Raw genomic sequence first — 26,069 nt, forward strand, 5'->3', positions numbered from 1 at the left:
TAATAGAGTAGAGAGCCTGACATGAACATGAGCAAACTTAGCTGACCTGTAAAATGCATGCACGCTCATTTGTTTTGCAGATTTGGGCCAGCAGACAGAAAAAAATATTTGAAGTCTAGCCACAGTCTGTTTTGTATAGCAGTTGACAAGCTAAAAGAAAATACCTAAAAGTGAAGAGAAGAGAAAAATCACATTTCTTCAAAGCTAAAACTTCGACTTCCCATATAGATCTGTAATACTGTTAGTTCCCTTTCACACCGACTAGAGCAGTGATACCGAGACCTCAGTGGTTCAGGAGCCAAATTAGCGATTACCCAAAAGAGCTACAGTAGTGTGAATTCATTTTTCCATTTATTATAGTACTATAGATTCATATTTAAACAGTATGACAGGGGAAATATTTAGTTTATATATATTATTCTCACAGCAAAATGACTAAGTATTATTTTATCAACAGCAATTGGCTAATAACATAGTAAAAACATCCTAATTGGTTAATAAACTTAGATTGGTTAATAATTAAATCAGTGTTTTAATATCATGTGGTATTGTTTTTAAAAGGATCGTCCACTTGAGGGGGTGGGGGAATAAGCTATTAAGAATTCTTCTGTGACATAAAAATCAATCAAAATTCAAAGTAAAGAACGAATGTGAGAAAATCAGGCCACAACAAAGAACTTGAGATCGCTTGGGAACCTGTAGGAGCAGAGAGAACAGGCCAAGTGGGGTTCATGGCTAAAATGTTGTCAGCGTACAGCCTTTTGGCAAGAAGGGTGACCTCTAGGTGACGGCAATTACAGAATATTCCCCAAAAGTCAGAGGGATGAGAAAGGCCATGTTCACACCACAAATGTTCCTCAACCCTAAACATTTTTCAAGGCCAATCCAGGGCTGTGCTTCAGGGAACTTGATTTTAGAAGTACAAGGCAACCTGTGTGGAAAGAGAAATGTTGTTGGAAATTCTGCTCACGCATGATATAGCTGAGCACAACAGGTTGCCGAAAGCAATGAAAACATGCAGTATCACATAAGGGCTGAGTCTACACTATTTATTGGGAAATCTCCTACTGTTCCATTATTACCATTGAGACTCCTAATGTAGTCAGTAGCACTAATGTAGGCAGGACATCGGGGATATTACTACCGCATAGTCTAATTCTCCTTAGATTAGGCCTACAGATCAAATGGGTAAAAATGCTTGTGATCATTGGCGCTTTGTTTACACTTGTGTTCCCAGCATTGCCAACACTAGGGGGAAATTTCCCCTAAAAGTCTAGTGCATAGAAGGCTGAGGAGGAACCTGCCCCTCTCCCCGACATCTCCGGGCCTCACGCTGGCCACATAGGAACGGATAAAAGGGATAGGAGCAGCAAAGCCACGATTTAGGAACACAGGCAAAAGCTACAATTTTGTAAGTGGGAAAACCGAGTGTCATTATTAATGGGAATACACACTTATCCCAAGACAAACTCAACAGCCATGCCAACGCAGAAACGTAAAGGTGATAGCTATATACTGAGCAGCACTCGGAAAATGACATTCCAGAGGATTAGCCTATACAATGGACCTTGGGAGAGGAGTAATTGGATAACAGAGCCTTTCACTTCTAGGCCATGGGTTTGAATGCAGCACAGGTCAGCAGTTGCTCAACATTTTTTACCATCTGAAGGTTGATTGATGGCCTCTGTGAAATGATTGTGGTCCATGTCTAGTTCCCAGTGAATCAGTGTCTACATCACAAAAAACCCACCACTGCAATTTGCTCTGATTGATATCCCTGTGTGACAGGTCAGCATCAATCGGTTAGTTAATACATATTGTATGTATATCAGAAAAAAAACGTTAAAAGGGAATTATACAAATGTATAATCCCAGTATTTTTAAAGACAGATTGAGCTGAATTCAGACTAAAACTTCCAGCCAGGGACAATGGACATGAAAGCCAGCATCAAGCTGCTCTGACACTTCAGGCTTATTGAGGTGCAGGCAATATCAAAGACCTATTTGAAACACTAGGCTTTGAAAAAGAAAGCTCTGAAGTAACTCCAGAGTGAGATGTGGAGGAGAGGGTGGGAACAGTGAGCATACACAGGGTACAATAGTCATTGCATGGAGGACACAGATTGTTACACTTCACCAAAGAGACGACACCTGCTCAAACACTCCATTGCTGAAATGCTGCTGTAACCTAGCTTTGCATACTTGATTCATAGATACTAAGGTCAGAAGGGACCATTCTGATCATCTAGTCCGACCTCCTGCACAGCGCAGGCCACAGAATCTCACCCACCCACTCCTATGAAAAACCTCACCCATGTCTGAGCTATTGAAGTCCTTAAATCATGGTTCAAAGACTTCAAGGAGCAGAGAAGCCTCCCTCAAGTCAACCATGCCCCATGCTACAGAGGAAGGTGAAAAACCTCCAGGGCCTCTCCAATCTGCCCTGGAGGAAAATTCCTTCCCGACCCCAAATATGGCAATCAGCTAATCCCTGAGCATATGGGCAAGATTCACCAGCCAGATACCCAGGAAAGAATTTTCTATAGTAACTCAGATCCCATCCATCTAATATCCCATCTCAGGGGATTTGGCCTATTTACCCTGAATATTTAAAGATCAATTACTTACCAAAATCCCATTATCCCATCTCCTCCATAAACTTATCGAGTAGAATCTTAAAACCAGATAGATCTTTTGCCCCCACTGCTTCCCTTGGAAGGTTATTCCAAAACTTCACTCCTCTGATGGTTAAAAACCTTCGTCTGATTTCAAGTCTATCCAGTGATATGCCACTGGATTCTGTCCAAACCACCATTATTAAAAAGGCATCACAAACTTTGAAGGGCTGGGATCCCAGAGAACGAGAGAGAGAGGAAGGGCAACATGGGACACCTGAGATGCAAGGCCATGTCCCTCAAATAGAGGCCTGCAAAAGGGGTCAGTGTCAAGCTGAAGAGAAAGGATGTATGTATGGTAAACAGAAGATAATGCTTATTTCCTTGTAACTACCTGCATGTATTTTAGCCTTGAACTAGTGGAATCCATGCAGAAAGGAGGACAAATTGCATTCAGGTTTTTTCTGAAATCAGATTCTATCTTTATTAATCAAGCTTTACTATAACTCAGGTGGTTTTAGATTGCTCCAAAGAAGCAATTAAAGGGCATAGACTAAGCAAACCTCTCCCACAAGCAGTTGTTTTCTGGCCCATTGTCCCAGTGGAGCATGGGAAATGTCTACTGACCAAGAAGAAGAAGAAGAAGAACCACCGAGGGCATAATGTGATGGCAGCCCCAGGAGAAGGAAGAATATGTATGAGGGAGTGAATTACTCCCTCACTCTTTGAGGTGGTACATACAGGTAGGATTAAGAGAGACTGGTGGTGGGAGGTGAAAGCCAGCTCTTACACAATTAATTCAGCTTCTTTCACCAGAACTAAATTCATTCAGAAAATAGCATGTAACCATACCAACTTGTGCTGTAATCCTACTAAATCTCACAAATTAAGCAGAGTCATGCCAGGCCAGGCAAATACTTTAATGGGAGATAACTAGGGAACACTTAGGAGCTACAGAAAATGGTCTCAGTAATTCAGTAGGTAATAAATCACACTATTTCCATAACTATATCAATAACATGACAACTGTAACAACAAAATGCTTATGCCTAGCCATCTGCAGACATCCTCTTTGGTGCAGTATGAAATGGAACTATTCCTTAGTTATGACCATACTTAAACTTTTGTTTTACTCCATCACTTGTAAGTTATTCAGTGATCCTTAACTCATGAAAATAATTGTGTACTACACTGTCCACCATTACATATATTCTTTTTCTAAAAGCAACACTATCATGGCCAAATGCCTAAGGGCTCTCCTAATCCCCTTGCAGACCTGCTACTTTGTATAAGGTGAACTGCATACAGCCTTGGGCCAGTGGAATACATCCAGAACAGTGAACTGCATTCCGATATGAGCTAGACCAGAGGTGGGCAAACTATGGCCTGCAGGCCACATCTGGCCCACGGGACTGTCCTGCCCCTGAGCTCCTGGCCCAGGAGGCTGCCCCCCGTCCCCTGCAGCCATGCTGCCGTGTGGTGCAACACACTGAGCAGCAGGGCTGCAAAGCCCAGCCTGACCCAGTGCTCTGTGCTGCTGGGCGAGGCGGCCTATCCTGGTGCAGCTGCGCTGCCAGCCACTGGTGCTCCAGGCAGCAGGTATGGGGGAAGGGAGCTGGGGGGGGCTTGGATAGAGGGCAGGAGTCCCAGGGGGGCAATCAGGAAGAGGGACGGTGTTGAATGGGATGGTGGGGGACAGTTAGGGGCAAGGGGGCCAGGGGTGGGGGTGGATGGGCCAGGTTATGCCTGGCTGTTTGGGGAGGCAGAGCCTCCCCCTAACCGGCCCTTCATACAATTTCAGATACCTGATGTGGCCCACCCCTGAGCAAGAGACTCATCCAAACGTGCACAAAGCAAGTAGTGCACAGTTGGTGCTGGGAACATGCAGAGTCATGCTGCATGTACCTTGCATGTTACTAAACTCTGAAAGGTCACAATATAAAACAGTGGCAAAAAGTAGGTAAAATAACCATTTCCAGTCAAGAGAATTGAGACATCACTAACAATGGATTGTGACATCACTGAAGGCAAAAGAGGTTCATCAGAAAACAGAGATTTCAGTTATTCCAGTAGACTTTGGTAATCAGCATGTTTGGTATTAAAGAACTGACTACAGACCAATAAAATCACAAATAAGTAGTTAGTTTAATAAAAATAGTTTTTCAAAGTTTGGACAGAGTAAGTGAAAGCTCTTTAAGAGGCCAATTCTTCCCTCACCTCCAACATACGCCAACCATGGGCTCATGATATGGTCTCCATATGACTTACCTGAGACAATGGTGTATCCAATACCCCTGGGCCGTCCTTTGTCCTGGTCAATTGCCGTTATCATACACACAGTTGTACCCTAGGAAGGAAAGGAAGATGTCAACGTTCCAGGCCCTGTAGACTTTCCATTGTATCATTTTCCTGTGTTTTATTAGACTGCAGGATGTGCAAGACTTGTCTCACATGCACTGAGGGGATGAGAAGAACTGAGTGAATCACAGAACTTCATGACAAAGCAAGTATAACAGTTGAAGTACATTGCTAATGTAATTGTTTGGTTTTTTTTAATAGCGTTCTAAGTATATGTGAGAATCAGGAGCTACCCATGAACAGGACAAGGCACGGTGCAGAAAGGCCCTATAAACGTTTCCTGCACACAGCTCCACCAAAGAAGATTATTTCTGTCCTGCAACACCCTTTGCTATTCAAGTCCTGTGCCTCCAACAAAACTGTGCCAACATATCTTGGTCTTGACCTGTCATACCCAAGGCAGAACTAGATCTGTAACACAAGGTCATCTGAGCAGATTGAGACAAATCATGTGGTAGTTTTGTGAAGTGAACAAATGTGCACCAGGGACTATGATGACACCAACAAACTCACTTCACTGTCATTTGCCACCTTTACCTATAGTAGACGAATTTGAAGCTAGGTCACCAAGGTGAATGTTGCAATTAATGCTTGAGCTGAGAGGGTCACTTAACACTGGGAGCTAAAACAGAGAAATCTCAGCAGAGGGTAAAGGAAGCTGTAGCACATTCAAGGCAAAAAGACTAAGACTATAACAGATACACGAACTGGAATTTTTAAAGTTTATAACAAAACATATAGACTTTAATTTTAGAAAAATAGCTTCCATTGAGCAATAACTTCCTCAGCTTGGGGCTTCAGCCCTCATATCCCAGACGGCAATCGTTCTTCCACCCTACATCTCAACAATGGTTGATACATGGATTCTACCTGCCCTGAGATTTTCAGTTCTGATTTCTTTTGGTTTTTGTCTTCAGTGTTCTTTGAATGAGGCTTTCTTGGCAAACAGAGATACTAATCAGAGCTGGCCAGCTATCTGATTGACTGGAAGAACTACAAAGATTTGTTACATTTTATTCGAAAGCTATAGACAGAACGAGGGTCAGAACAAAGCTCTGAACAGGGGTCAGTCTATGGATGGTTGCCTCTGTCAGACAGCCACTTACACCAGCTCCTTCAGGAAAGTCACATGACAGGCAGTCCCATGAAAAGCCAAAAGCATGGACAAGCCTAAGAGCCCCAAGTAAACAGTAAATGGACAAAGACTGACCAAGGATTAGTTTTAGGACCAGAAATGTTATTCATGTATGTGAATTCGCTATCTGGCTTCTCTAGCTTTGGCTTCATTTATGAGACTGCAGTAAGTCCATGCATGGGCACATCGCATATGCACAAAACAGTAATTAATGTAGTGTGAACACATTTATGATTTTAAGCTGCTCTGTTTTCATTGGTTTATTGAGAGCGGGAAAAGAGGCATTTATTTCACCCTGAGAGAAAATGTCAGTAGCATTTGCATGTCTAATGAGGAAGCGCAACACACTGGCATTGGCTGCATTCCACCAATGTCACAATTCATCAGCTGAAGGTTGGAGCCCTCGAGTTTCCACCATTTATTTAACTAACCTTACTGGTTCGGTTTTTCTTTACAACTACAGCTTTTTTTATGAACTGCACTGAATTTAAAAAAAAAATCTTGTCACTGTGCATGCATGACAATGTGTGTATTTAAGTGTATGCAGTGCATATATGTGCATATTTGGGTCCCTAGGTGTGGGTGTCTAGGTGTATGCATACTTGGTCCTGTGTATGTGCTTACATACATATGAGTGTCTGTGCATGCCTGCCTAAGCATGTGAAAATATTTAAAGCAGGCAAAAATGCAATACCTGTCAGTGTCTGTGTGTTTGCACAAATCAAAGTACACAAGTCAAACAGAGGGGAACCTCATTGACAGTGCAGGAGATAGACGTGATCCCATGACATCAAAATCTCATTTAGAAATTAAAAACGGCCTTGAGCTACCTTGGAGAAACCACTGAGAGAGCGTCTCCCACAGAAATTCAGACTTTCCGTCCCCCACTTTCAGAGCAGCAGTCTGACTCAATGAAGCACAGAGGGACTAAGTGGAGAATATATGAAACTGGCTGTAATAAAAGTGAAGTTTTTTGGGCCATGTATATTTCTCTCCTCAACCTCCAATGGCATTTCAACAAACTCCACGTAAATCTGCAATTTGATAGCATTAAGCATTTCTGCCAGGTAACTGACCTTTGAGCAGCACTCAGCTACTGGGATCCAGCAGCCATTAGAGCACCTTTAAATCACCAGGAGTAATTGTGATTTCCAAATCAGCAAGTACAAAAAAAAAAATGGTATTTAGCAGCTGGTGGGGGGGGGGTAGGGAAACTGAGGCAGGTGGGAGCTAAGAGCTGGGATTTAGAGAGGAGAGGGAAGAAAGCAGAAAGGAGGAAGGGAGAGAGAAAGAAAGAGAGACTTCAATGCATACAATTCAGTGCTCACTTCCCAAATGTGGTACACTTCAATTTACTATTCCCATGGGAGAGGAGCCTCCAGTTGCTCAATGGCAAACTAAAGTGCTTCTCCATTCCAAAGACACCGGATTCGGCATTGGCCTATCTGACAGTTCACTCATCGCCTGTCAAAAGGGAAGGAGCAGCTCAGAATGATAAGTGTCACAAGTCGTGCCGTACATTTCAAAGGGAAAGCAACTGCTGGGGAAGGAGGGCTAGTGATGGTACAGGAATAGTACCGTTTATGTTGGTGCAGGTTTATCCTAGGAAAAGCCATCTTCTGTGGGTGCCATGTGGGATGATCGCGGCCAAAGGCAGAAGCTAAGAGTACTGATGCTGCTGTCAGGATTTAGAGATTTTCTTTTTAGAAAACCCACCTGCAAGAGTCAGGGGGTAACCCACAAGATAGATGGTATTTCACCATCTGGTCATGAGGATTAAAGGACTGGCAGCACGGGAAACTAGGGCTTTAGCTGGCTCGGGAGAGTCTGACAGGTTTTCATGGAGTTGTTTTTGAAGTTGCGGGTCAATCCTCTCTACTTCTCACCACTCCCGTTTACAAGCCCTTCTTTGTGCCCTGCTGAAAACGATTCACACTTTAACCATGGTAGTGAAACACACAGTATAGTGGATATTTTTGCCTCACCTCCACTGCTCAGACATCCATTTCCTGAAAGCAATTGCTACCTGCTACACTTCCCTTTATGGCCTACCAGGCTGTGACTGTCATTCGTGCAGTCCTGTTTATAGGATGCTCCCCCAGCATCAATGTGACTAGTGGAATGAAACTCCCAGCAGTTTGTAGGTCTCCCACTAACAGCCTGATCCAAAACCCAAAAAGTCATGAAAGTCTTTCTACTGAATTCAAAGTATCAGGTCCTAAATGTCATATTTCATTTCACACGAAGCAATTAATTGAAAATGGACAATATAGTCATGACCTACCCTCATAGCTGAGAGCCTGGATAACAGCCTCAAATACAGAGCACTTATCCACTATCTCAGATCAAATTGTGATCTGCAGAAAAGCACTTACAGAGCTAAGCAGCAGAAGGTTGGAAGAGAGCTGGATCTATGTGGACCTAAGAAAGGCCTCTTTTTACACCCTATATTTTCTTTAGATATCCTCATGTACTAGGCTTTTATTACATATTCTGATGTCCTGAAAAAGCCAAGAAATCCGTCCCCCCAAAATATGCCCTAATCTGTCCCATGTTTAGTTGGCAAATTTCAGGAATGATAGACACATCTGAAATCACGATAGCTAATTTCTGATGCTCCAATAGAAACTTGGCACCAACTTGGGGCAGGTTCTGTTTACGCCCGTCTATGTTCTGCTGTGTCTCAGAGTGCACGTAGGGGGAGGAGAAATGCAAACTGATGCAATTTCTCCACTTACTGCAAAGATCAAATGGGAAATCAAAAAAATACTTTTGGGGCCCCATCCAGAAACATCCTCAATATGTTAATAAATACAAAGGCAATCCAGGGTAGCTGTACAGAGTGAAAGTGAAAGTCCTGACAGCTCCATCCTCGTTAGGTGCTCCCTCATATGAAGAAACTAAGTAATTGGTAAGCTTCCTCCTCACTTACTCTGTTTCTCTTAACTCCTCTTGGATTGGCAGCTAGTTTCTTCCCTGGCTCTTCTTACAAGACACCCTAACTTGGTCTGTTGGATCACCACAAGATGAAAGCCTATTGTTCAGGAAATTCCAATAGCAGGCAGGCAGTTACCTCCATCTCTAAATCAGAGGTAACTCTACCACTGTCACCTGGAAGAAGTCCTCATTGTTATATACTAGTGAGGTTCCTAAGGTGAATCATGAAGTTCATGTCTACAGGTGATAATCATCCATGTATCTGTCAGGTAAACTGGTGGCTGCAGCTACTCTTGAAAACTCCCAATATTCTTCAAGGGATTAACAACTCATCTGACTGTCAAGGAGGGGTGAGGCCATAACGTAAGGCCCCAAAGTAGAGGGAAGCAGAGTGCTGGAATACAGAATAACCCACTCCCACATGGATCGGAGGAGAAGATTTAAAAAGCAATAATCTGAAACAGCCCCTTGCTTAAAAACCAGAAAAAAGGAGAATTTTACATTAGCCAAATAAAGTTTGAGGGGTTTGGGGGAGGATAAATAAATCCTTTTTTAATAAAACCCTGAGCTTTTAATAAAGCATTCCCACTGATGGGCTGGAGGTATTCTAAGAAGGAATTAACTGAGAGCTATTGATACTCTGGAGCCAAGGTGGTACGGCTTCTCCATTATTTCTTCGATTTACTGATTTGGGGGTGGGAGGAAGTTTGGAGGTGACAAAGAAAGAATTAAAAGTATTTTAATTCTATTTTAAGGGGGGGGGAAGAGATAAATGCCACGCTGCAATAAGGAACACATTATTCACTCACCTTGGAAAACCCAGTCAGGGACTGATAATTACCGGGCCTCAGCATCTTTCACGGTTGCAGTTTCCTGTCTGGGATGCCAGTGTGGAATGCATTCAGGTGTGCCTCAGCTTACCTCTTGCTGGGTGGATCATTCCCATGTCCCCTCTGGAAAAGAAGCTGGTGGTTTCTTGATTTAAAGTTCTTGGACAAGAGTGAGCTATGGTCTGAACACAAAATTAGGAGCCTGGAAGTCCTGGGTTATCAGACAGTGAGTCAGTCCTCTTTATGACTGGGGGTAAATTCCTCTTCTACACCACCATTTACCTGTCTGTAAAATGGCCACAATACTTACCAACTGATACAGGCTATGAGGATTAACATCTGCAAAGCATTTGGAAGAAGAAGAACTCTATCCCACAAGTGCTGAGCATTACTGTAACTAAGTATTCTGTTTTGGTTGTCTAGGAACCAGGGGAAATTTGTACTATCCCCTTTGAGAATACACACTGCATCAAGAAAGAATATGCAAGGCTTAATGAGAAGACAAATGCTCTCCCCCTCTTTGCCCACTAATGAATTCTAAGTGGAGGTGGAGGCAGGGGGAGGAGGGAATTTCTTTCTTCCCTGAGTCTGAATAAGTATTTGTAATATGATTTTGAATTCTGGTACAGCACCCTGAGCTCAGAAAAATAACCACAGCAGAACTCTTCTCCTCTCTTTCTTCTTCTGTCACAGGATTAAGGACTTGAAAGGTGAACCTTAACCCCATGTCAAGGCAAGAGGAGCCAGGGGGAGAGGGAGCACTTCACAAAGTTGCCATGGCAGAATCTGAGGGGTGGAGGGGAACCCCCACAACCCTATTTCTCCCTATTTCCAGTCAATTCTAGTCAAAGGGCTGATAGGACTCTGTTTTCAGTAATTTGCTGCAGTTTATCCACTCCTTTCACCTTCTATCGGCTCTTCACTGACAGGCTGGCTGACATGCTGTTACTTGAATGAGGAAATTAAAATTTGATGCAGTAATACCAAAGAAGAAGATTTTATTAGGTAACATATACACTTTAGATTAGTCACTCTTGCCTGATACGTAGATATAGAAACACAGTCATGCTGTGCACCACAGATAAAAAGGGAGCGAGAGAGACGGACAGAGGCAGAGAGGTTGGGGAAACTATCAGGAACCTTGTATGCACCCTTATGTCTACAACATCAGAAACAGCTTGTGAATATATTAGCCCAATGTGCCTGAAGAGGGATGCATATATCCGGTCAGTTTGCATGGTACACAGACCACAGTGTCCAGGTTAAATTGAAGCCTATTTTGTGGCAGAAATGAAATAAGCCCGGATGTCTCATCAAAATCCCTAGTGGACTTCTTTTTTCACATAACAAAATCACCACACAGTTTGATGGTATTCAGTTGTGGATGTGCCAAATAAAAACGAAGGGTGTTATAGGTCAGGATGGAGGTGCATTTGGGAGGCTGTCACAGTCCATGTACGCATCATAATAGGTTCTAGAGAGGTGGTTCTCAACCTGTTTACCACTGTTGGCTGCATCTAATACCACCTGTATTACCCTGAGGATGTCATGTGGGCCACAGCTGTGTGCTGATTGGTTCTCAACCTGTGGCCCATTGTTCTAGACACTATATTGGTGCCTGATTTCATGAGGTTCAAAAGTGACTAAGTAGAAGTCAGTGGCAAGCTATTGTACTGGTACTTTTTTTTTTTAAAATCACTTCACTGTTAATCATGATCACTGTTCTTGCAAGAGAAAATTCTAATGGAACCTCTAACTACAGTTTTTCCATGATTACATCAGAATTCGCTTCACACTAGTCTCCTGATCATATATACAGGGAGACTACTAGGTCACAAAATCTCCAAACCAGACCTACAGGGAGACAGCTTGGAGATCTGAAAGGAAAAGAAAAATAGTCAGAGGTGGTGTCAACAACAACAACAGCAGCAGCAACGCCTGGCTGGTGCTTTGATGAGCCATTTTCTTGTCTTGCAAAAGTGGCACAGCCAAACTTCAGCATGTGCACAGAGATTTGTGTTCTTATGCTCTTTACAGGCTTTGGAAGTTGTTCCCTGAAGCGAAACTACACCTGTCTTTACACTCCATCATTCAATCAATCAAATACAGATCCTCTCTGTACTCCCATCTATTGCACACACCCCAGTGATGGAGAAAGCAAAGGGCGAAATCACACAATACACGCTGTACACTCACATTTTCTATGGAGGATGAGGACAGTTTGATGGATCAGAATTTTGTTTCCCCCACTTTTACTCTTTAATTCTATTATATGCTTTTTTCAGATGCAATAGAAGAAGAGAAATTAAATCTATAAATAAACTGGAAATCTGTTAGATTATGGCTTAGTAGTTTTGGGTTGATTTCATATTTCACGTTAGACATGGATTTATTGAGGCTGAGTACTATACTTTCAGAAAGCAATTGTTATGTACGTTAGTGTAAGGAACAACATGAAGGGACCATTTAGCTCCGGTCTTACTATACTTCATTTAATTTAAGAGAGAGAGAGAGAGAGAGAGAGTGTCTCCTTTCATGGATACAAGGTCACACTGTGAGGATGAGTCGGTCTATGATCTTTGATAATAGCAAAAAAAAGAATGATACGAAATGAAAATTCCCACTAACACTCTAAGTAGGAATTCTTCTTCTTCACTGTGTACACTGTCAAGTGCTGGGAAATGCTTAATATAAACAGGACAGGATTTCATGTGAGTGTAATTCATGTAGCCATTTGTATCTTTCAACTGCATCTTCCCTCTTGAATCACTTCTCAGCCTTTCCTCTGTGCTTTTTCTGATGGCATTAGACAATCCCACCATACACTCAGAGAATGCAAAAAATGTGTCCACCCTGCATTTCCTGCCCAGTGTGCAGGACTACAAGGCCCATCCATACAGACTTGAAATGTTCTAGTTAGTATGTAGTATTTTGGAAATTCCTCAGTATGAGCATACAATGAATGCAGAAGAAATTACTTGGGAGTGGGGGAGGATTGAGAACATATGTAGATGAATGTAGAATTATGAAAGTGAGGCACATGTGACCCAAGTCTCAGTTAAGGAGAGTGGAGCCTGGCATTGGATGAACCTTCTCCAATATCACCAATCCACCTTAACTTTGATTTGCAGCCACTGCTCCTATTCCAGTAATGAGCCCTTATACAGCTTGGACATTGCACTCCAATCCTGCACTACATTTATTCTAGTCCTTGGTTGTTCTTGAGCACGTTTATGTTAACTTGTGTAGCTGGATGAGATGAATGAATTAAACTGATCTGGAATCCTGCATTCAAATACCTGATTAGAAGTGATGTGCGAGTGCGTGGAACTCTAGCACATGATGATTTTAGGACAAAATGTAGTTTTCCATATGTAGAGAACACATTCCCTATGGGTAAAATCTTCAAAAGTTATTTTGGAATGTAAGTACCATTGACTCTCAGTAATATTTAGAGTACAGAGGTTTTTGAAAATGTTACCATATGTCAAGCTACCCTTCCCCAGAGTGAGCAGATACCTTGCTATTGTCATAACTCACACCTTTACCAACCTCAGACCAAGGACTGTCTGCCATTTCCCCTATTTTTTTCTGCAGAACAAACACTATGCTATGGTGTTTGCATTTGGATATCATGAAGCTGCAAAGAAGATAGCGTTCCTTCCCAGCCCAGATTCAACACCTGAAAATTGGGACAGAGGAACCGAAGAAACCATCCTGAGAGGAGGAAGCCACAGTACTTGACAGGAGAGGATTCTCCATCCCCAGCATTAAGATGTGTAGTGTTCTTTATCCCCTTAGCCACACCTCCCTTCCCTTCTCACTGCAAGAAAGAGAGACCCTTACCGGAGGTGAGTTTTCATAAATGTTTGTGCTGTAAGGCAGGTTGATGAAGACTGGATCCATGTCTTGCACATCTGTGATAGTGATTGCCAGGTTAGCCAAAGTGGACAGGGGCTTGCTTTTATCTTGGTCCTTGAAACCAGGAGAGGAAAAATAATCATGTATGACAGGAATAGAAATGCCCAGAATAGTTCATCCCACACAATGGTCAAGTGTCTCAGATTTGCACTTACAGAATTCCTGCTATCTATAAATACTCCAGAAAATCGCTTTTTCTTAAAACTGTCTTGTGAAATTGTCTGAACTACATATCTCGGAGCTGGAAAAATAATATGTTTTTCTCCACAAGATTTGCCCTTTTACAATTTAGTAGGCAGCATGTGTTTTTCACTGTGTTTTGAGTCCGCTTTTTGTTTAAAACACATTTCAATCCATAGTTTGTTTTCTTATATTGAAATGTCTTAGTTTTAACTAAGGCTATATATTTTGTTAACTGCTGCTGCAGCGCCAGCCAGTAGCTAACAAGGGCTCATAACACGGTCATTTATGTGGGATCCACAAATAGCAACCCTTGATTTTAAATTTCTACAATTGGAATAATGGGTTAAAAATAAATACAAAACATTTAACCATGGAAGAACATACCCTCATGATATTAAAATCATTTGCAAGAGGGTTACATTTTTAGTTTAAAAAAGTCAAAAGTCACCCACCTTTATTATATATTAAAAAAAAAGTTGGGCAAGATTAGTACAACTGCTGCTCTCTTTCTATGTAAGGCAAATCGCTTCCTGTGTTGTAGTGGGGTGAGTGCTTGGAACAAGTATGCAGGAGGTCCTATTATGAAAGCCTTTTAAAGCAACAACCTTGGATTTTCAAGCCAGGGTGCTGGAGGGTGATTGAGCTATTGTATGCTTTTCTCTACTGGAAGTCTGGGTTCAAACATGGCTTAGCTTGCAAGAGAAATAACCTCAATGGTCTCAAGATAGTGAAATAGGCACCCTTACTACTGAGTCCTCTTACTGTCAACCAGGACTGCCACAGTATTATAGCCACAGTGCCTGAAATGCCACAAATGTGAACTTCCTAACTACAGTGTCTTGTGAGCAATAGTTGGGACTACATCCATATGAACGTCCTCACAGCACTGCTCTGTATCAGGTGAAGTCTGCCGTACTGGAGCTTTCTTGCACTAGTCCCTCCACAACGGGAGCCTGAAGGCTGTGCTATCCCATATAGCCCTTTGCCAGATAAAGTACTAATGCCGTGTTACATATTCTACCAAAAAGATGGATGACACATGAAGGGAGATAAAAAAGTCTCTTTATACCCTACCATCAGTCACAATGGTAAAAGGCAAACATTAGAGGTTACTGCACACTTCTGCAAATGGTTTTGAACAGCAGCAAGGGCTGATTGCCAGGAGATTCATGTTAATTTAAACTTCATTCAACACCACAGCTTGCATATTACTCTCAACACAGAGGCCGGTGCGGGCTGGGGAAGACGTGGCAGCACTGGAAGGTGGTATCTCCCCTCCACGGGAGTCCCTCCCCTCCAAGGCCCCCGAGGCTCCATCTGAAACCTGAGTGTGCCCCGAGGCAACAGTCGCGTCAAGTGGCAGCGGGGAGAATCCCGGGGTGGCGGAAACTGATCTCCCATCAATATACGAGGAGATCGAGGCCCTGGGTCTGACCCCGGTCACCCAGGGGGAGGACGACCCTATGCCAGCGGGCCTCGATATAGGTGACTTCACTCCAGCCCCCCTTTCACCATGCTCCCTCCCCCTAACCGTTGCTTCCGCTCCCACCTCCGAGAGGCCCCTGGACTCCTCCGTCAACCCGGCTGCAGATGGCACCCCACTGAGGGCCGCCGAACCTGTTGAGGCGATGGCCAGTGCCACGCGGCCGAGATCTGAGCCACCAGGGTCACCCGTCGTTGGTGAGGAGCATTCGACCTCCTTCCCGGGAGAGGGTCCTACAGGAGAGAGTCCACCCCCTGATGCTGTGGCTGCCAAATCCACCATAGAGCCTGTGCCCGGCCTCACTGAGAGCCCCCTCCCCGCCCAGAATCTCACTTCTAACCCTGCCCCTACCCCGTCCCTATCCCGTCCACCTCCCGAGAGGTTATTGCCGCCCCTGGGGCTGTCTCCTTTCCTTTGCCAATAGATGACTCCCAGGGAGCAGTCTTTATGTTTACCCATCCTGACCCACCAGGGGCTGCTATCTTCCTTCCGCCGGCCCCTAACGCCCCAGTGTTCAAGGTACCAACCTATCAGGAGCCCCATCGGGGGTCCGCACCCTGTCTGCCCATCTTGGCGGGTCACGGGGCTGTACCAAGGGCCCCGTCGGGAAGTAACCAGGAGACCTTAACCCCAGCCCCCCACCCGCTGCGAGAGGAGTTGCGGGAGTTTCTAGAAGACGTCTGTGGATCCCACAACCAAGTACAGCTTGCTTTCCAGCCATGGGGGGATTTTAATCAAATCCTCTGGGCCACAAGGGCCCTCATGGGGGAGGGGAAAAGGACCGGGAGGCAGGGCGCCATGGCCTACTAGCGGGTCCGTCTCTTCCGTGACTCCTTACTCACATACAGGGTAGGTCGCGGACTGCTGAGCGGCCGGTCGGGAGCCACAAGGGTCCTTGCCGGCGAGGATCCCCCCCAGCCCTCCTCATGGTATCTCCTACCATCGCAACATTGAACACCTGCGGCTGTAGGATGGGTCTCCACAGGACCCAGGTGCTCTCCTTCCTTTGGGAGGGGGGTACTCAGTGGTTTTCCTGCAGGAGACCCATATAGATCCGACCGCCGAAGACAGCTGGCGGCTGGATTGGGGGGACAGGGTCTACCTTAGCCATCTCAAAATTCGTACGGCTGGAGTGGCGACCCTGTTCTCCCCCGACCTACGGCCCGAGGTGCCAGGGGTCGCCAAGGCTGTGCCAGGCTGCCTGCTGCACCTCCGGGTCTGCATGGAGGGGCTCGTAGTCAACCTTGTCAACATCTGTGCTCCGGCAGCAAGTCCGGAGCGTCTGCAATTCTATCAGCAGCCGTCCGCTTTCCTCGGCGCCTTGGATCCTCATGAGTGCCTGGTCCTGGGAAGGGGACCTGAACATCACCGTAGAGGAACGGGACCGCTCAGGGACCGAGCAGAGCCCAGCCGCCGCCACCGTCCTCCAGGAGATAGTTGAACACCACTCCCTGGTGAACGTCTGGCGCGACCACCACCCAAATGACACTTCGACGTTCACCTTTGTCCGGGTGGAGGCCCATCGGTCACGCCACTCCCGGTTGGACCGCATTTATTTAACACGCTTTCATCTTTCACGAGCCCACTCCTCCAGCATCCGGCCGGCCCCATTTTCTGACCATCATATAGCCACCATGACAGCCTCCCTCTGGGTGGAGAGGCCGAGGCCGGCCTATTGGCATTTTAATAACAGCTTGCTGGAGGATGCGAGCTTCGTGGTGTCCTTCCGGGAGTTCTAGCTGGCCTGGCGAGGGCAGCGTCGTGCCTTTCCCTCAGCATGGCGGTGGTGGGACCTAGGTAAGGTGCGCACCTCGCTCTTCTGCCGTGACTAGACCCAGGGCGCCAGCCGACGGAGGGATGCGGCGATAGAGCAGTTGGAACGGGAGGTCTTAGAGCTGGAGAGGCGTCTGGCCGCCAGCCCCGAGGATCCACCCCTCTGCAGAGCTTGCCGGGAGAAGTGGGAAGAGCTCCGGACCCTCGAGGACCATTGGGCCCGGGGTGCCTTTGTTTGATCCTGCATCAGTCTCCTTCGGGAGATGGATCGGGGCTCCCGCTTCTTCTACGCCCTGGAGAAAAATAGGGGGGCTAAAAACATGTCATCGGCCTTCTGGCAGAAAATGGCACCCCCCTCATGGATCCGGTGGAGATGTGCGAGAGGGCGAGAGCCTTCTACGCAAGCCTTTTCTCCCCGGATCCGACTGATCCTAACACTTGCAGAGTGCTCTGGGATGAGCTCCCGATGGTCAGCGCGAGCGACCGAGACCGGCTAGAGCTGCCTCTCACTCTGGCCGAGTTCTCGGAAGCCCTCCGTCGCATGCCCACCAATAAATCTCTGGGCATGGACGGGCTGACCGTGGAGTTCTACCGCGTGTTCTGGGACGTCCTTGGCCCAGACCTAGTCACTGTCTGGCCAAGTCTTTGCAGAGCAGGGTCCTCCCTCTTTCGTGCAGGCAAGCCGTGCTCACCTTATTGCTGAAGAAAGGGGACCTCCACGATTTATGAAATTGGCATCCTGTCTCGCTCCTCAGCATGGACTACAAAGTCGTGGCAAAAGCCATCTCGCTGTGGCTAGGGTCCGTGCTCATGGATGTGGTCCACCCAGACCAGACCTACACCATCCCGAGCCGCAGCATCTTCGACAACCTATATCTGGTCCGGGACCTTTTGGAACTCTGGTGTAGGGACGGTCTGTCGTTCGCCCTCCTGTCCTTAGATCAGGAGAAGGCGTTCGACAGGGTGGATCACGGGCATCTCCTGAACACTCTGCAAGCGTTTGGCTTCGGACCCCAGTTTGTGGGTTTTCTCCAGGTGCTGTACGCCTCCGCAGAGTGTCTGGTCAGACTCAACTGCACCCTGACCGAACCGGTCAGCTTTGGGCGAGGAGTACAGCAGTGGTAACCCCTCTCGGGCCAGCTGTACGCTCTGGCGATCAAGCCCTTCCTCTGTCTCCTCCAAAGGAGGTTGACAGGGTTGGTGGTGCGGGAGCCGGAGCTGCGGCTGGTCCTGTCGGCATACGCTGATGACGTGCTCCTAGTGGTCCAGGACCTTGGCGACTTGGTACGGGTGGAGGCTTGCCAGGCCATCTATTCGGCAACCTCCTCCATGCAGGTCAACTGGGTCAAGAGCTCTGGCTTGGTGGTAGGGGACTGGCAGTAGGCGAGCTCCCTCCCACCCACGCTTCAGGCCATCCGGTGGAGCACGGGTCTGCTGCTCTATCTCAGCGTTTACCTTTCTGCCACGCATCCATCTCCGCCGGAGGACTGGCAGTATTTAGAAGGCGGGATGATAGAGTGACTCTGGAAATGGACAGGACTACTCCAGTGCCTCTCCCTTCGAGGGAGAGTGCTGGTGCTTAATCAACTAGTCCTGTCCATGCTCTGGTACCGGCTCAACAACCTGGTCCCGGCCCCGGGTTTCCTGGCCAACCTCCGGACATCAATTCTGGAGTTCTTTTGCTCAGGACTGCACTGGGTCCTTGCAGAGGTTCTTCATCTACCTCTGGAGGAGGGAGGGCAGGGCCTAAAATGTCTGTTCACTCAGGTCCACGTCTTCCACCTCCAGATCCTGCAGAGGCTCCTTTATGGTGCAGGTAGTCCGGCGTGGAGCATACTGGCGCATGCCTTCCTGCGCTGCTTCCAAGGACTCCGATATGACCGGCAGCTCCTTTATCTCCATTCGAGAGGTCTTCTGCGAGACCTCTCCGGGCTGCCGGTCTTCTACCCGGACCTCCTCCGGACCTGGAAACTCTTTACAATGACCAGGTCCGTGGCGGCCACCGAGGGGGCAGATCTCTTCGCGGAGCCCCTGCTACACAACCCCCAGCTCCATGTGCAGGTGGCCGAGTCCCGCTCGGTGCACCAGAGGTTGGTCATGGCAGAGGTCACAAGAGTCGGAGACCTCCTGGACTATGACCAGGGAGACTGGCTGGATCCCCTGACGCTTGCTCAGCGCATGGTGCTCTCCAGACCTTGTACTCCCCGGCACATACTTCAGGAGGTGAAGGCCGCTTTGCCGCCCGCTGCTCGGGTTTATCTCGACTGGGATCCTGCACGATGGCATGCCCCGCCCACCCGCTACCCCAGGCCCTCCGGACCTTTTAATTGAACCCTTGCCCCGTGGACCCAACCGATCCCCTCACCCCTGCACTGTAAGCCGGCTGCAAGAGATGCAGCCGGTCTGTTTTCAAACCGCGCCAAGGAAACATCTATACATGCTCGTGCTCCACACCCTTCACGCCCTCACCCTCGTGTCCTGCCCCGATACAAAATGGTGGAACCTCCTGCCACCTTTGGAGGGTGAGGAGTCCCGGTGGGCCAGCCTATATCCCACCTTAGTCCCGAGGCCTGCCGGGGATGTCAGTTGGCGGCTCCTTCACAGAGCCGTGAGCACGGGCATGTACTTGGCGTGGTTCACCTCAATCCCAGACACCTGCCCCTTTTGCGGCATGAGGGAAACCCTGGCACATATATACCTGGAGTGTGCCAGGCTGCAGTCCCTATTCCGGCTCCTCACCAATATTTTATTACGCTTTTGGTTGCACTTTTCCCCTCACCTTCTTATCTATGCACTCCCTATCCATGGCCTCACAAAGTCACGGGCTCTCTTGATCAACCTCCTCCTGGCCCTAGCTAAAATGGCCATCTACAAAACCAGAGTGAGGAGGTTGGCTGATGGAGTCTCCTGTGACTGGGGGGCCTATTTCCAATCCTCGGTCCATTCACGTATCCAGGCAGAGTTCCGCTGGGCACCGTCCTCTGACTCCCTTGACGCCTTTGAGGAGCAGTGGGTGCTGTCCAAGGTTCTCTGCTCGGTGTCCCCGTCCGGTTCCCTTCGTTTGACCCTTTGACCGCACTCCTGTCCCTGTTATTTCATTAGTTGTCCCCCGGAATTTTTTGGGTATCTAGGTCCTGTGGATCCCCCTTTTAGGCTGGGGGGGATCCTTTAGCGGTGGACGGGCTTCGCCCGCCCACTTCCCGGATCCCAATAAGACTACTTTTCTATAACCAGCTGGCCTTGCCCCGTCACATGGGCTTCAGGATTTTATTTTCTTCAGATAATAACTTCTACTTTTTTGGTTTTGGTTTTAAGTCTGGTTAAGTTGGACTGATAAGGCCTGGTGGCCTGCACAGTGCAGGCCACCATTGCCCAGGCGTCTGCATCTGAACAGGCTTTGCCTATGCAACCTCAGTTCTGTCAAACAGAAGCCCAGACCCCCACCTCAATGCTCCTGTCTATCCCAAACCTTGACTTACACAGCTCTGCCTGTACAGCTCAAATTGAATCTACATCATTGTTGAACTGCAGTTCTGGGCCTCTCCTGAGTGCACACAGACAATTCTGCTATAGCACATGTGTTTTTGTAATATGACAAATAGGCACTCAAACTGAGGACAAGATCACTGAACTCTCTTCACTTGTGTCTAGATATGGGATGCGTGGGCAGTGGCACCTGTCCTTAAGGAGTTGGAAAGCCAAGTCATTAATGAATGGAGTTGTAGGAAGTCACAATATACTCACAGCATGACTTTGACATTGAATTGCAATGTTTACTTCATGTCATTGTATCCTCATGACTTGTAGCATCACTAATTGACACATCCCAAGGCAGAGATCACGAGACAGAATCAGGATGCCAAACTGTAATTTACTGTCTCTGCAACTCTATTCCCTTCTCTGCCCTCCCTCCAGCCAGGGGTACCTGCTGGGAGGACCCAAGCAGCTCAACTCTTCCATACCTGCTAACAGTCCCAGTTTAGCTGAAATGGTCTCAGGTATTCAACACTTGTCCTGGGGAACTGATCAATGTCTCTTCAGCCCCTTCCCCTCCAGGAAAACAACTAGCTCCTGCACATAAAACTCTCCAGCAGCTTGCGGGGGGAGGGGAGAGGGGGAGGCTGATGGCTCCCAGACATCCAGCTTATTAGATGAACTGCTCTTGGCAAAAAACCTCTGCCCCACATAGCTGCAAACTACCCTGCTTCTCCTTCTAGGGCCTCTTCTGCTGCTTGCTGCCTTCACTCCAGGGCTCAAACGTCTTCTCCGTTGGGAGAGGGTACCCACAGCCCTGCTTTCTGGGACTGTGCTATAGTCCTCCCTAATATCCCTAGCTCTCCCTCATCAGGGTTCATGTTTTGCTTCAGCAAGTCTCTCCCCTCCACTCCTCTCCAGACTGTAGGGTCCCCTCACTGAGCTCCACAATGTCTCTTTACCTGATGAGTATTATAGTCACCTGACTAAAACACCTGGTCCCCATTCCCAGCTGGACCACAGATCCTCTCATGGAACACCTTTCTTTAAAGGATCATGCCTTGGACCAAGGGTTGGCTGGTCTGGGCCCCACTGCCCTTAAAGAGTACGTCTACACTGCAATTAACACAACACACCACCATGGCTGGCCCATGCCAGCTGACTCAGGCAAATGGGCCATTTAATTGCGGCATAGACGTTCAGGCTCGGGCTGGAGCCCAGGCTCTGGGACCCTCCTTCCTCGCAGGTATCCCAGAGCCCAGGCTCCATAGAATATCAGGCTTGGAAGGGACCTCAGGAAGTCATGTAGTCCAAACCCCCAGCTCAAAGCAGGACCAATCCCCAACTAAATCATCCCAGCCAAAGCTTTGTCAAGGATGACCTTAAAAATCTCTAAGGAAGGAGATTCCACCATCTCCCTAGGTAATCCATTCCAGTGCTTCACCGCCCTTCTATTGAAAAAGTTTTTCTTAATATCCAACCTAAGCCTCCCCAACTGCAACTTGAGACCGTTACTCCTTGTTCTGTCATCTGCTACCACTGAGAACAGTCTAGATCCATCCTCTTTGGAACCCCCTTTCAGGTAGTTGAAAGCAGCTATCAAATCCCCCCTCATTCTTCTCCTCTGCAGACTAAACAATCCCAGTTCCCTCAGCTTCTCCTCACAAGTCATGTGTTTCAGTCCCCTAATCATTTTTGTTGCCCTCCGCTGGATCCTTTCCAGTTTTTCCACATCCTTCTTTTAGTGTGGGGCCCAAAACTGGACACAGTACTCCAGATGAGGCCTCACCAATGTTGAATAGAGGGGAATGATCATGTTCCTCGATCTGCTCGCAATGCCCCTACTTATACAGCCCAAAATGCCGTTAGCCTTCTTGGCAACAAGTTTCAGAGTAGCAGCCGTGTTAGTCTGTATTCACAAAAAAGAAAAGGAGTACTTGTGACACCTTAGAGACTAACAAATTTATTTGAGCATTAATTAATTAAATTATGCTCAAATACATTTTTTAGTCTCTAAGGTGTCACAAGTACTCCTTTTCTTTCTTGGCAACACGGGCACACTGCTGACTCATATCCAGCTTCTCATCCACAGTAACCCCTAGGTCCTTTTCTGCAGAACTGCTGCCTAGCCATTCGTTCCCTTGTCTGTAGCGGTGCATGGGATTCTTCTCTCCTAAGTGCAGGACTCTGCACGTGTACTTGTTGAACCTCATCAGATTTCCTTTGGTTCAATCCTCTAATTTGTCTAGGTCCCTCTGTATCCTATCCCTACCCTCCAGCATATCTACCACTCCTCCCAGTTTAGTTTCATCTGCAAACGTGCAGTCCACGCCCTCCTCCAGATCATTAATGAAGATATTGAACAAAACTGGCCCCAGGACTGACCCTTGGGTCACTCTGCTTGATACCGGCTGCCAACTAGACATGGAGCCATTGATCACTACCCGTTGAGCCAGACGATCTAGCCAGCTTCCTATCCACCTTATAGTCCATTCATCCAGCCCATACTTCTTTAACTTGCTGGCAAGAATACTGTGGGCGACCGTATTAAAAGCTTTGCTAAAGTCAAGGAACAACATGTCCACTGCTTTCCCCTCAGCCACAGAGCCAGTTATCTCGTCATAGAAGGCAATTAGATTAGTCAGGCATGACTTGCCCCTTGGTGAATCCATGCTGACTGTTCCTGATCACTTTACTCTCCTCTAGGTACTTCAGAATTGATTCCTTGAGGACCTGCTCCATGATTTTTCCAGGGACTGAGGTGAGGCTGACTGGCCTGTAGTTCTCCAGATCCTCTTCCTTCCTTTTTTAAAGATGGTCACTACATTAGCCTTTTTCCAGTCATCTGGGACCTCCCCTGATCACCATGAGTTTTTAAAGATAATGGCCAATGGCTCTGCAATCACATCCGCCAACTCCTTTAGCACTCCCAGATGCAGCACATCTGGCCCCAGGGACTTGTGCTCGTCCAGCTTTTCTAAATCATCCCGAACCACTTTTCTCCACAGTCGCCTCCTCCCCACGCTGTGCTGCCCAGTACAATAGTCTGGGAGCTGACCTTGTTCGTGAGGACAGAGGCAAAAAGCACTGAGTACATTAGCTTTTTCCACATCCTCTATCACTAGGTTGCCTCCTTCATTCAGTAAGGGGCCCACACTTTCCTTGACTTTCTTCTTATTGCTAACATACCTGAAGAAACCCTTCTTGTTACTCTTAACATCTCTTGCTAGCTGCAACTCCAGGTGTTATTTGGCCTTCCTGATTTCACTCCTGCATGCCCGAGCAATATTTTTTACTCCTCCCTGGTCATTTGTTTAAGATCAGCAAGGATTTCACTGTTAAGCCAAGCTGGTTGCCTGCCATATTTACTATTCTTTCTATACATCAGGATGATTTGTTCCTGTAAAAAACCAATATGCATTCTTTAAAATACAGCCAGCTCTCCTAGACTCCTTTCTCCCTCATGTTATTCTCCCAGAGGATCCTGCCCATCAGTTTCCCTGAGGGAGTCAAAGTCTGCTTTTCTGAAGTCCGGGGTCCATATTCTGCTGCTCTCCTTTCTTCCTTGTGTCAGGATCCTGAACTCTACCATCTCATGGTCACTGCCTCCCAGGTTCCCCTCCACTTTTGCTTCCCCTACTAATTCTTCCCAGTTTGTAAGCAGCAGGTCAAGAGGAGCTCTGCCCCTATTTGGTTCCTCCAGCACTTGCACCAGGAAATTGTCCCTTACACTTTCCAAAAACTTCTTGGATTGTCTGTGCATCACTGTATCGCTCACCCAGCAGATATCAGCGTGATTGAAGTCTCTCACGAAAACCAGGGCCTCACCTGAACGTTCGCACCACAATTAAACAGCCACTTGGCCCGTGTCCCATGGCATAAGCCAGACATGGGCATCTAAGTGCACTGTAGACATACCCAAAGGGGACAAACCACCTTGATACAGGGTTTCCTGGATTAAGGGAGTTATCTAAGTGCAAGCAAAAGATTCTGAAAGACAATTTGGAGACTCAAGTCCCAATATGAGTTGAAAGCCACCAGTGAATTTGTAAAATAATTTATAAAACAAAAAAATATTTGAAAGAAATGTATGTACACACTTAAAACACTGGAGGCACTTGGTAGTCAAACCCAAGCCTATGTGACCACCAAAAATATTCTAAAATAGAATTTGACTGTTGCAATCCACAGGAAACTAGAATTCCAATGGGGAAGTAGAATGAGGAAAGATAAAACAAGGCAATAATAGATTCTTTCCCCTGCTGCTGACGAGTCTTAAATGCCAAGCAAAGAATTAAATGAAGCAGATGGCTGGACTCACCGTTGCATTGACCTGGAGCTGGTAGGCCTGAGTGATTTCATAATCCAGCCCTCGTATTACCGACACAATGCCGCGGCCACTGTCAATGGCAAAGAAGCTCGACGGCGGCTGAAAGGAGTAAAGCACACTGCCTCCTGCCCCCTGGTCTGGGTCTGTGGCATTCACTATGAAAATTGGAGTTCCCACTGGTGTGTTCTGGAAATAAAGAAGTGAATACAATAAACAAGCTCTCTGTGTTTTTAGAATGTTTATATGGTATACAGTTGCTTACTTTTATTACAGCATTGCCGTAGCTATAATAGGTCAAATATGGTTATAATAATAGTTATACAGTTGTGGTCGAAAAGACACTTTCATTCTAAATGCCTATTTTCAGACACTTACGACTTTCCAGAAAAATCACTCTTTTAGCTGAAACTCTCGTTTGTTCTCAGCCCAAAAGGCACATTTATTTCAACTTTAAACTACTCCATTTTTCACCTCCAGCATTTTAAAAAAAAGCAAAAAGAATTGTATTAAATGTAACGCTATGGTTGGAATTTTACATGAAATTCAGAGTTATAGTTCCTACAGCAACTGAAACCTGGCCAGATTACATATGTATTAAAGTCTACATTTTTATAAATGAATAACTAATCTACATATATACAGCTGAGCATACAAAATCAGCAAATACAGTTTGGCATTTTCCTTTTGTTAAGGAGCACAATTATCCATTTTGGGCAGAATTACTGCATTTTGTACACATGCAACTTGGATACACATTCTTGAAAGTGGATCTTTAAAGGCAGAAAAGTTATACAATATGCAGCAATCAAAAATGCTACATACGTGCAAGAGGGTTAATTTAAATCTACTTTGAGACTAAGAATCCAAGTGAGATAGGCACGTATATTTATACAGCATTCCTAACGGTGTTAGGAAATGAACAATGGGCAGGATTAACATTGAACTAACACTAGAAAGGGGACAGCGAAGGTCATAACAAACAGGCTTATTAGTGGCTGATTATGACTAGCTTGGATAATACACATTACTT

General features: G+C 46.5%; 1 protein-coding gene across 2 annotated transcripts in view; it reads right to left on the reverse strand.

Moving 5' to 3' along the window:
• The window catches only part of CDH23 (cadherin related 23), a 555,581-nt gene that overhangs the window by 296,841 nt on the left and 232,671 nt on the right, over window positions 1-26,069 (reverse strand). For both annotated transcript variants that reach the window (XM_043519492.1, XM_038408394.2), the window contains 3 exons: window positions 25,031-25,225; window positions 13,722-13,850; window positions 4,884-4,962 (listed from right to left, as the gene is read on the reverse strand). In XM_043519492.1, the coding sequence (XP_043375427.1) occupies window positions 4,884-4,962; window positions 13,722-13,850; window positions 25,031-25,225 (403 nt within the window). The remainder of the gene's footprint in view (window positions 1-4,883; window positions 4,963-13,721; window positions 13,851-25,030; window positions 25,226-26,069) is intronic.

Source organism: Dermochelys coriacea, chromosome 7, assembly GCF_009764565.3.
Source record: "Dermochelys coriacea isolate rDerCor1 chromosome 7, rDerCor1.pri.v4, whole genome shotgun sequence".
Taxonomy (NCBI): domain Eukaryota; kingdom Metazoa; phylum Chordata; order Testudines; family Dermochelyidae; genus Dermochelys; species Dermochelys coriacea.